At 40.6% G+C, this 12,494-nt stretch overlaps 1 protein-coding gene across 3 annotated transcripts in view; it reads right to left on the bottom strand.

Moving 5' to 3' along the window:
- capn5b (calpain 5b) overlaps positions 1 to 12,494 on the bottom strand; it is a 60,503-nt gene that overhangs the window by 9,662 nt on the left and 38,347 nt on the right. The window contains exons 5-13 of one of the 3 annotated variants that reach the window (XM_084940870.1): positions 11,705 to 11,897; positions 8,427 to 8,620; positions 5,595 to 5,672; positions 4,449 to 4,644; positions 4,242 to 4,364; positions 3,959 to 4,155; positions 2,786 to 2,907; positions 2,624 to 2,677; positions 1,407 to 1,543 (exon numbers count right to left, since the gene is read on the bottom strand). In XM_084940870.1, coding sequence (XP_084796996.1) covers positions 1,407 to 1,543; positions 2,624 to 2,677; positions 2,786 to 2,907; positions 3,959 to 4,155; positions 4,242 to 4,364; positions 4,449 to 4,644; positions 5,595 to 5,672; positions 8,427 to 8,620; positions 11,705 to 11,897 — 1,294 coding nt within the window. Of the gene's footprint in view, positions 1 to 1,406; positions 1,544 to 2,623; positions 2,678 to 2,763; positions 2,908 to 3,958; positions 4,156 to 4,241; positions 4,365 to 4,448; positions 4,645 to 5,594; positions 5,673 to 8,426; positions 8,621 to 11,704; positions 11,898 to 12,494 lie in introns of those variants that run through there. The other 2 variants (XM_084940868.1, XM_084940869.1) reach the window with 2 other exon arrangements.

The following is a 12,494-nucleotide window of genomic DNA, read 5'->3' as shown; positions in this document are numbered from 1 at the left end:
CGATGAAACGCTGTGAAACTCTGCATGAAGACAAGTGCCGCGGGACTATCAACCCAAATTATTCCTGCAGCTAGCTCCCACTTTTCTACAGCCGTCACTGTCGACTGTGTATTTAGGTTCTTGCTTTCACTTTGCGAATACTTAAGATGTTTTGACATATCTACAAATATAAAAAATATATTATTCACGCCCTAGATCGTCTACATCATGTACTGAAGGAGTCAATTTTTTTTCAACTTACAAGACTCAAATTTCCCACGTGTTCGGTTACAAAATGCTAAAGCACACACACACATACAGCGCTGTCACACAGGATGTCAACGTGAGACCAGAGAGCGATGAATGTGGTGAAACGTAAGGTTTTGCAACGTTTTATTTCAACATATGTAACAGCCGTAACTCCTGAACCACTTGCTCGATAAAAGAATTCCAACAGTTCCCGAAAGCAGCGGGGAACTGTTGCTTTTCAGTGATATCAGGATTATTACAATAATCCCAGGAACAGTGTCGCAGCAGCCTCGCTGAATGTGGCGCCCTACCTGGGATTACCATCACGACCCTCATATCACTTATAGAGCACAGAGTTGATGCTTTCAGGAACTGTTGGAATTTTTCAATTGCACCAATGGTTCAAGAATTATGGTAGTTTGACCTAAATGTTTTACCTAATAGGTTAATAACAGTTTGATGCCCCTGAGGAAAACTTAAGTTTTGTAATTATGAACATTTATTTCTCAGTAAATGTGATCAATGCTTAGTATTGGGTTTTTACTGGCTGGATAACCCTGTATTTTGAATTCTACGGCTACTTTTTGTTTGTGTACAGCGTATATTATGTCTGCATAATAACATGTTTGTTCTGTAGGTTTATTTTTATTTTCTTTATATATAAATTATTTTACATGTAGTGGCAATATGAACTTGAGCTTTTTCCTTTTTCTGGAACATTGTTTATTTTAATCTTGATATTTCTTTTCCTTTTATGAAACACCTGCTGGTGTTTAAGTTTTTGCACACTTTCCTTTGATATAGGTGAGTTTATGCTTTAATCTGATGATTTTTAAGACCCTATGTGGGTTATATAACAACTCAAATGGCTAGTATTTAATTTAGAGTGACCATGTGTTTGTCAGAGCCTGAGGAAAAGAGGTTACAAAATGGTCTGATCGCAGAATAAACACACAGTATATAGCAAGACTTCCTAGACTGTGTTTTCTCATCCTGTTACCTTCATTTGATTTTAGTGAAACTATGCAATGAAATCCAAAGTAAGCAAACAGTAACCTTTTAGTAACCTTATAGCTACTGTTCAGAAGATGTGCACTTTACATTTTGGTGCCATGAAGTTGAAGTTGCATTTTTTTTCTTCAACCTTTCACACTACGGACTGCAGAGTGACAGCTCACCTCGATGTGGATGCCCTCCTTGGGCTTCTTGCGATAGAACAGGCCTTTGATGTCAAAGTTTGGGCACCGTGTGTCCTTATGAACTGGTGAACGAACCCTCTCTCCTTCACAGGTGATGATGACGTAGGGATCTACAGCTGTCAGAAAAAAATGAACAAATATCTAAAAGTTTAAAATAGCTCTGCCGGGATAAAACCAGCAAAATGTCAAAAAAAATGTATTAATATAGTACACTGATTAATAAAAAACAGCCACAGAGGACATTTTTCTGTTATTAACAATGTGCATTTTGCTGATAATACCTCTGGACTTCTACATTTGAAAATACTATTTAATTAAAAAACAGCAACAAAAAACTAGTATTTCTGCCTCCACTTATGCTTTATAAGTATGTACAAAGCAGTAAAGGTGGGCGGCTCGACGATAGTATTGATACCAATGTTGGTATTGGTATCGGACTGACACTGGCATTATGAATTGATACTTTGTTTCTATCCTCTGTCAGCATGTAGCCCACTGAACTGAATAATTTTGGGGGAAAATGAAAACATGCATTATGAAAAACATCTGAGCCCTTTTGTACTGACTGTCAAATCTATTTTTATTAAGAGAGGTGGAACTAAAGTGACAGACACATGGTGGTCATTAAATGTGTTCAGGATTTGGAAACTCATTGATTTATCTCTTAAGTCATGACACACTGCTATCCCCTACATAAGCTAACTTTATAAATTTAAAGTAAAACCAAAACTGGCCCTTGTATTTACTTGGTATCGGAACAGTTAATGACCCCCTGTCGAGTGGCTCCTTACTGTAGTGGTTTACACATTTGCCTAACAATTAAAAGATTTGAACAGTTTTATCTCAGGAAGGGTAAAAATAAAGTAAAATCTGTCAAATCAAACATGAGGAGCTGCTCGCTCTGGTGGCTCTTTGTGGAGTAAATGTAAATAAAGCTTGACTTTTTGGGGGATGGTGTACACTGACTGCTCAGCGCTGATTAACAGAAGCATACTGTAAGACGCTACAATCACATGAACTTTTGTGTTAAAGTTACAGCAGTTAGTTCACACACACACACACACGCACGCACGCACAAACACACACATGCACACATGCACACACACAAAGTAAGAGATTTAAGCCATAACTGCGGCACGCTACAGGCAGTAGACACTACACTAGCTAAATTATCTCAGCGGGTGGTGCTGAGGTACCTCGTGCTTTGCTCTGGGCTCTCGCTCTCTTTTTGGGATTGAGGCAGTGCAGTTCTGTGGGTTTTCACAGCACTTCATCATTGACATGCAAATACAAAACACAGCACTCAATGTCAGGCAAGGTTACGTCTGCTACGCACCGACTGGAGTCCTCATACCGACCTCCATTGGAGTCCTGTCCCTGCAGACCCTCAGCGTTCAGTACATGGACCTGAGTGACCAGCTGAGGGTAGCCACACATCCCCGTCCAACATGTCTGAGGAGGCTCGTCCAGGGTCAGCTCTCTGAGTAAGATGAAGACAGCGCAGGTACATGGATGTATGAACACAGATACGCCTCATGTTGGAGTGTGACAGGCCTCTGTAACGCTGCCAGTGCTTCAGCAGCAGGTTCTGGTCAGCAGTCCCAAAAGCAACAGGAAATAACAGGTGAAAAATTATCTACTATCTGTTACTGTGCTGATGTATCAACACAGCGTGAAGCAGTCCTTCTCTTAAGCTAACATGAATGATTTCCTTGGCAGAATTTCTGTGGTTGGGTTATTACACGAATCAATCTGGTTTAATTAGTGTAAATGTAGGACTGTAACTGTCCTCATACACTGTATAAATCATTTTTAAAATTAAAGACAAGGAAATATTATATATAAATTATATATATTTTATATTAAGACTTAAACAGTGTTTATAATGGATGAAATACAGACATTCTGGCTTTGAGCAGAAGAGTATACACTAAGCAGGACACCAGCTTCAAAAGGCCTAAGATAAAACTGGAAATGTGCACCGCACCTAACAGCAGCAGTGGGTCTAAGACTGATATGAACAAAGTGCATTGTTCCAGAAGAAGAAGTCAAGAGCTCAGCAACAGAAAACCAGGCACAAGAAATTTGAAGTAATCCAGGCAAGAAAACCTAAACCAAGGTAGCAATCAAAATAAGCTGGGGAAGATACCTGAAACCCAGGCATAAGATGATTGAAATAAGCTAGATAGGACAACACTGGTATGAGAAAATCAAAATAAGCCAGGCAAGGAAGGAAGCTGATAATAAACATGTCAGAACCAAGTATTAAGCATTGTTCCCCTCATTAAGCCCATGATTTGTCCAGATGTGTAGGCAGAAGTTTAGTGTTAACTACTGATTAAATGGGAGGTCTTGGAGCGAGTATTGAAACAAATTACTTCTTGCAGAAGTAACTGTGTAAAGTGACTGACAGGAAGTACAATTTCATCCAATAATGCATCCAATTGCATCAGCCTCTGACGAGACTTTAAAGGTGTAAAGCCTCCGAGTGTAGCTCTTTACATCCAGATGTAAGACTATCATACACTTACTTGCAGTCTGAAGGCACATCAGTGAAGACACGGAGCAGGAAGTCACCCTGCTGCCCGGGGTCAAAGGTTGTGGGAATGATGACGTAGCGGCCCTCCTTCAGCTCCTTCCTGAGGAAGACGCAGCGTGAGTTGATGTAGATGGAACCTGCTACTTTCTGCTGGGCTGTGTGCATACGGTACTTCCGATTTAGCTCCACCTGTGAAGGAGAACATCCAGATCTATCACAGGTTTACTTCCTGGTTCCGCTTTGAGGATTTCTCGGTTACGTGTGGGTGTTTCTACCCTGTGGATATCGAAGCCTATTGCGAGATTTTCTGATTTGCCCTCTTTTGGTGTGGCTCTCTTCTCTTTTTGCTGTAAGCAGATCAGCACCTCGTCCTCCACCTTCTTCACATCAAACACATACTAGGAGGAGAAAAAGAGGACGGTGCATCACAGTCCAGCACTGATCACACAGTTCTTAAAGACAAAACCACGACATGTACTGACCTGAGGGTTCTGCAGGAAGGTGGCTTTGTGATTGATGCAGCCTCCGGATCGGTTGCGTAGGGGATCCTGCCGGTGGACCCAGGAGCCCCTCATCACCTCCTCCTCCCAGGTCTTGTGGATGCTCAGGTAGGAGGTGTTGATGAGGCGGCACAGGATCAGGTCAGTGAAGTACTGGCAGAAGTCATCAAATGTCATCCTGCAGGAGGGCAGCAGGAAAAGAGGAGAGAAGAGAGCAGAGAGAGTGGATACCAACTAGAGGGAAAAGCTTGAAAGAAGAAGATCTTGAACAGGTACAAAAGCAGAGGAAACAAAACCAGGAGCAAAGCAAATGGTTAGGACGTACAGAGCTGAGATAAAATGAGCCTAAAGTTTGAGTGCCGAGGGCTTCTGAAGAAGAACTGCATCATTTTATTTGACACGATGAAGATAATCTTCTTAATCTTATGTCTAATTTGACCTCTTTTTTTAGTGATACATGCAACAAAGCAACAAAGTAATAAATAAACTAATAAATGAGCTTAAGCCAGGCTAGCTTATAGTCTTGATGCTTGGCTAAACTACCCACCTGTAGGTGAGATACAGAAATTAATTAGTTTCACTGTAAGAGCCATTCATATGCTATGTATTGAGTTGCTACAATATCAGAGGTGATTTGAAGGCCTTATTCATGTCTCTGCCTTCCCCTCATCATTCTGAGGTTGGTGCCAAAGAAAAGGACAACACAGAAATGCGTATACTTTTAGACCATGTTTAATTGCTTAATTATCTTTATGCGGTTCATTTACATCACAGGGAATTAAACAATAAAATACAGGAAGAAGTAAGTTTTACATTCTAGTCTTCCCAGAACAGCAGTTCTGAAGTTCAACCCCTGCAACAGATACATTTCACATTGGTCCTAACCTTGGGTTTGTCAAAAATATAATGTCCTTAGTATGAGCATCTACCTTTGTAACAGCAGACACGATAGGCCATCTGCTTTAGCTTTGGATCAAAACATCAAAAATCTCAGCAGGAAGTAAAATAAGCTCAAAATGTCAAACTATTCCTGCGGCCCAAACATCAGTGCCTGAAAATAAAAGTGCTGTAGCCTTTTTTTTTAATGTAACAAAATGACTGTGGGTGTATTTTTTTTCAGGCTCTCACCAGAACTCGCCGTCGTCCTGTACGGTGACGCCCAGCTTTTCTCTCTCACTCTTGCTCACCTTGTTCCACTCCTCCGAACTGCAGGGAGCAAAAACAAAAGCTTTTATGTGAAATGAGCTTTTGTTAGAGGTAGACTTTAATTTTGTTGTATAAGTGTGTCAGATTTTAGTAAAAGGCCTCACTGTTTCATGACCTGAACCCATTTGGACCTGCTCTGGGTGACGTCTGTTGTTGACACGTTATCTTCTGTCTCATGTGTTGGTTTTACACAACCCCTGCAACAGAGCCCGGGGGGCTCAGGTGCTGCACATGGAGGGGGGATCCTTGAGCATTATCTTTTTGAGCTCATCATTTGTGACAGCTAATTTCCCCCTGCTCATCATCAATTTATTTCCTCTGTGATGGCAGCACACATTACAGGAGCCTTCACAACCTCTTGCTGGTTAAACGGCACAAACGAAACACCTTTAAGCCTCTAAAAGACCAACTATAAATGGACCATTGGGCGAGCAAAAATCAAGCCTACAAATGAGACCTCAAAAAATAATGTCTGAACACGTAATTATACTTTCAAGTAACCAACATCCAAGATTGTTTTACTGTTCTCATTCAGCTTAGGTGCTGCACAGAGCCAACTGCTCCCTGTTGGAGTCTAGTATGACACTGCATTCGTAGTGTGGAGATGAAAGCCCACGTCTACCTGTCAGAGCTGCTACTATCAGCAGGGGGAAGTGCCAGAAATATGTACAACAATCAGTGGGAAGACAGAAGTCGTCATCCATAAAGAACTTCTTTGTAACAAATGAAAATTGTCCCCCACAAATGCTTCTTAAGCACGATTTATTGATTATCCCTTTCCTGGTCGAGTCAGCATGTGACTTACATAAACCATGTTGTGGTTAATACTATAATCACCCCAAAAGAGCACTTTGCTCTCAGACTGTAGGCTTACTTGTGGTTGCTAGGATATTTAAAAGTAGAATGGGAGGCGGAGCAATCAGGTTTCAGGCCTGTCTTCTGTGGAACCAGCTCAAAGTTTGGATTCGGGAGACAGGCGCCTTGTCTACTTTTAAGATGAGGCTAAAAACATTTGTCGTTGGGGCTTAATCAACTGTATCTGAATCCTCTTTTAGTTTACAGGCCTATTAACTAGGACTGTTTCTTCTTCACGCTTGTCTTCTCCATCACCCGTGTTTAGACATTTCTCTGCATTTAATCATTAGTTATTATTAAACTCTGGGTCTCTTCTTGCCCATAGGGGGTCGTCTGATTGTTGGGGTTTTCTCTGCATTACTGACTTTACCTTACAATATAAAGCAACTCGAGGTGACTGTTGCTGTGATTCAGCGTTATATACTGTAAATAAAACTGAACAGATGTACTCATCCCTGTGTTACCATTCTGTTTTATAAATCCTGCCCAAGTCTTTAATTGTGAGGAAAAACCTGCAATCTGTTACTTCAAACATGTCTTTGTCACTCGAAATATTTCAATTTTTATTTTCTGCTACTTTCAGTGCAAAATTTCCTTTCATAGCTAACCTTAAGTTACCCTCAGAGTACTGCAAATAATCCCTAAGGGTAATAGTAAACACATTTACACAAGAGTAGCAGATTTAAACCATACAACATTCATTTAAGATGCGTACAGTCATACTAGTAAAATAATATACATCTGTCTGCTTTGAAAATGGTGGGACCTCAAATATGGGGAAGAGGAAAAACCTTTAAATTATTAACAGAATATTATAAATATTAATTGCAAGACTTATAACGACCACAGCTATAAAGTTTATTTCTGAGTAGCTGTATCGAGTTCAGACAAATTAATCGCGTGTGCGTCTCTCCCTCCTGAGCTCTATTTTAAAGCACCAGTCGTGGTATTTGTTACCGTGTGAATCATACCTGCACATCAAGGTTTCCTCTGTATTCAGTGCTCAGGGGAAACACAGGTGTTTTACTGGATGCATTAGCTCTGTGTTTATGTCTCCGTTTATGATGCCCTGACAAACGTCCAGCGGTCTGTCAGCCTCCATTTACAGTAACGGGTTTTATCAAACCATGAATGAATTATTCAGCGACAGTGAGTGAATGATGAGGGATGACTCACGTCTCTTTAATAACAGCTGTCTCTCTTTCAGCCTTATCAATAATTCAGAGTCTGTTATTATCCGGATTTACCGGCTCCCTGTTTGTTTCACCGAATTTGCCCGTTCACGATTCAAAGACAGACGAGGAGGGAGCACATTTATTTTTCCGTTTTACCCACTCCTGTTAGAAGAATAGCGTAGAATAAACAGGCAGAAAGCACAAAACTGAGCTGAAACATTTTTCTCGAGGATGTCTGAGCTGCTTTCATAAACAAGCGGCTCTCCGACTGGGCTGAATTTAGCCGTTCTTCTTTGCTCTGCGGCCCATTAGCTTGATTGCATTTCCATTTTTCATTGTCTACATGACATTTCCCATTGTCCTCCTCTTTTCTCTGTGTCCCGGACCTTATGTATGGATTGCTTTCTGTTCGGTCGTTTGGCATTTAATCATTCGTCATGTTACGTCTCTTAGAAACCTTGTGAGTCAAATTCTGAGGGACTGGCGCACTTTGACATTTTCAATTTATGTAATTGGTTAAATTGATCTTGACACGGTCACGTATCCTATTACGGGCAAAATACATTGTTTTGGGAATGCTCCACATCTGACTCACAGAGGTAAGATGTCTGCTACGAGTAATGATAGATGAAGACAGCTCAATTACCTTTAACAGGGTAGGATTTGAGACTGAGAAGCTTCAGTAGTTTATCTTCCTGCCTGCAGGTGGCAGTGTTGTGATTACCTGTCACTCCAAGGGCCACTCCACTCCTTCTCCCCCCAAGGGTTCCTCATGCGGATCATGTGCAGCTTCTCTGACTTGAAGAAGGCCAGCAGTCCGTGACCTAGCCGCACCTTCCGTACATCTGTCACGGCGTAGGCGTGGCCTTTGACCAAACCGCAGTCCAGCCGCGCCTCCATGTCTTCTATTGTGGTCGCCTGGAAAGCAGAAAACACAGATGCCTCTGTCAGTCTAGACAAAAGAAAAGAATGCTAACTAATGGTTAGTTAAAAATGTATTTTTTTAGTATTTTATTAGTCTGTTAATTAGAACTAATTATCAGCAGTGGTGATAAACAGGGTGATAGAAGAGGTCAGGCAGGAGTATCTGTGGACTACGATGTTTGCAGATGACACTGTGATCTGTGGTGAGAGGAGGGAGCAGGTGGAAGACAGCTTTTGTAGCAAAAGAAGAAAGGACGGTTTGCACATACAGAGGGCTGGTGTCACAGAGGAGCACGGTAGAAATAGGACAGGGTGAGATGGAGGCAGATGATCTGTTGTGGCGACCCCTAAATGAGGCAGCCGAAAATATTTAGCAGATGTGTGTGTGTGTGTGTGTGTGTGTGTTCCACCTGTATAGTTTATGAATGCAGCTTTGTTAAATGCTAGGTGGTGTTAGCATATATATAAGCTTCTGGCTCTAAAACCCCCCCATCATGGTGGCAGACAAAATGCTAATGCTGGAATGTGGAAATGTAGTGCAAAACCAATGGGTGACATCATATAGGCTATGTCCGTCATGTCTACTGTCACGGACCGCCATGTCAGTATGTTCAACTTACATACCAAATATGATCAGTTTTGGTTAAAAAAGAGCAAAGAACAAAATAAAGCAAGCTGCAGGGGCCAAAAAGCTAGAAAAAAAGGCAAAAAGGTGAGACTTCAAAAAGCTCGAGTAACCAACATCTGTTACCTTTTACATGAAATCTATGCTCGCAACAGCTTTTACTATTTTGTTCTTGCATAGAGGTGAGTCGGCTTAATGTTTTATTGGAAGAACTGAGCTTTGTAGAAAAGCTGCTATATTGATGTCTAAACAGATGGTGGCAGGAGAGCAGCAATTCTCAGTTTACTGGAGGTTCAGACAGCATAAAAGATGGACGTAGCCTCCTGGTCTTAAAAGTTAAGCACCTGAAACCTGAATTCCTGTACCCCCCAGCCGGCCCGACAGACGGGAAAAGGAGGTTTCTATGGGCTCGTGCTCTAGTTTCAGATCACACTGAATAAAACATTAAGATCATCTTGCAAATTACAGTAACCCACTGCTACTTATATAGTATCTTTCTACTCCGTTTTGAGTCACTTGCTGATATCTATACCTAAGCACTTTTATCTAACATTTACACACAGCCACATTACAATGAACGCATCAGGGTATTCAGAGTTCAATATCTTGCCCAAGGATACATCAAAATGTGGACTGTAGGAGGCGGGGATCGATCCACCAACGTTCTGATTGGTATACGACCCGCTTTAACACCTTTTAGTGTCAAAAAGACAGGATTATCAATGCTATCCTCATTGGCCAATGACTGCCGACGTCAGTCAGATCCACCCTTCATCGTCTTTAGTTTCAAAACATCAAGATGTCAACGGTGAAAATGCTCAGCTCGAGGTGCAGAACAGGATTTCAGTAACGAGTGGGTGACATCAGAGTGGCTACATCCATGTTTTAGGCTGTCTATGCTTCAAAATGACAGTCTTAATAAGAGTGTCTTAGCATAGACTCTATTAAGATTTATTTTACCCATTTATTGTACTCAAATTAGTCTGACTTTCTATTTTCCAGTGTTGCAAATAGCTGCAGTGAATATTTGTTATTTTTCCTCCTGAATATTTTCAAGGGCTTGCTCAAAGGGAATGTAAAGTACCCTGAAATGAATGTTGTTGTAAGGCTGGTGCTATTTAAGTGAAAATTAAATTGACCCTAAATGAGTTCCAAGAATAAATTTTACTAACAGCAAAAAAAAAATAGGAATGAAGGACCGATTTCTGTCTCCTTAAATTATTCAAATAAAAACTGAAGCTCTTGCAAAAATAATAATTTCCTGTGCTCAAACACATATAAGCACACACACATATAACTTGTAAATTAGAGCCAGAAAATAAATACATAAAATAAAATAGAGACTCTAAAAAACTTCATACACAGCCCTGAAGTTTGACTGCTGTTACATTTCCAGCACCACCTTACAGCTACAGTTATGTGTCGTCAGGGTGCAAAAACCTTGTGTGTCATTTCAGTATAACTAACAGCAGAAAAAACCCAAATTAGTAACAGAACGTGATTTTAACTGACTATTCACGTCTTTACATTATAACTTTAATACAAATGGCCATAAATTTGTCCTGGTTTATAAGTGAGTTTTTATTGGCTTCTCTTTTTCACTGGAATGGACCGTTTATTAATCCCCACATTAAAACCTGCTTTTCTAACAGCAAGCCTATAACAATACCCGGGTCTGGTTCTTCAAATGCTGAAGACTGGAAAAGACACACAGGCACAAATCTGAAATGTTGAGCACAATGGCACCTCGTTCGCACATTAATTATAGCACAAAGTTGAAGAGCCTTTGAGAAGAGCTCATTCGGAGATTCTGAGATGGCTGCTATCTTTACCAGACAATTGAATGTCTTTGGAAAGTCAGTCACGACAGGCAGAGGTTGGTTATTCATCCCTGGATTTTAAATCAGAATAGAAAACGTTCTAATTATTAAAGGGCTCTGGGGAGGTCAGCTGTGGGTGATTACACAATTTCCAGACAGCAGGGTTTTGAATGCTGTTGAAATGCCAAGTGCGAGCTTCCCGATGGCTTTGTTTCAAAAGTCAGGTGCTTGAATGCATCTTTAAATTGCACTCTACTTCTGTGCTATTGCACCTGGATAAAGTGCAAACAGCAGAGACTGACTATTGGAGTGGGATGAGGTTTAAGTTCCGACTAAAATTACTCCATCAGCCGGTTGAGCTGCAGTTTAGACCAACATCTTTGACTCTGACCTCCAGTAAGAGAGTTTTTGTGCAGTAATTAGCGCATTAATTACTGAAGTATGGCCAGAAATTGAACTGTAATCCAAATTTTAGTCTTAACAAAGAAAATCAGCTTTGATTTGAGGGCTGTGTTCAAGGTTTTCTTTTGGTGCTTCATATTCATATATGTACATCCAACAAACACAAGCATGTTAGAATAACTGGTGATTCTTAGCGTGTTCTTTAAGCTGAACCTTTCGCACGGTTCTTACCCTGATGGAGCAGCTGATGAGGCCGTCTCTGTTGTGGACTTTGAGCACGCGTTCAAACAGCTGGTTACGGGCCGCCTCGTCTGTGGCCATCTGACCCTCCAGCAGGTCCACGGGCTCAGAAACACCACCCGTGAAGTCCACCAGTGCGTCAGCCGTGTTCCCCCCATCCAAAGCCTCGTAGCAGCCGTAAACCCTGCAGGAAGAGGGAACAATTTCATATACAGTTCCTATTTTTTTGGGACTGTCGCAAAAACAGGTTACTTCTGACTGGTTAAATGTGGTAACAGAGATAAGGCCATGATGTGTTTTGTTTTTGTGTTATTTATTTAGAGAATTTTCCCATTTAAAATGGAGTTACAGATACCGGTTACAATTAAATGACTAAGTGTAAGCAATAAAAATAGTTCAGCAAATCTATAAAATCAAACTGACGTACAAACAGGTTGTAGAGTTTTATGTTTTTTGTTTAAAAATCACAAAAAAGTAATAAAGAACTGATGCCATATTCACAGATGTAGCAACAGAAATTTACACTTCATTTTTTTTTACACTTAATTCCTGCATTTTATTTAAATTTTGCTTTCAAGCTTATGGTAAAAATGTCTATTTATTAATGACCAAAAAAAGGCAGAGTGTGTTTTCCGCATAGCTTTAAAATTATATTTGTTATTTGATATCAATGTTGAGTCATCCACGTCTAAAAAATGATGTACTCTTGTGTCGTCTTGTGTTTTATGAAGGACATAATAATTCTTTTGTATCGGGCTGCTTTTGGTGTTTTTGCTTTGTG

This window comes from Perissodus microlepis, chromosome 10 (genome assembly GCF_051167445.1).
Source record: "Perissodus microlepis isolate ML-2025 ecotype Zambia chromosome 10, ASM5116744v1, whole genome shotgun sequence".
Classification (NCBI taxonomy): domain Eukaryota; kingdom Metazoa; phylum Chordata; class Actinopteri; order Cichliformes; family Cichlidae; genus Perissodus; species Perissodus microlepis.
The sequence above is the reverse complement of the archived record's forward strand: the minus strand, read 5'-3'. Positions and strand labels throughout refer to the sequence as shown.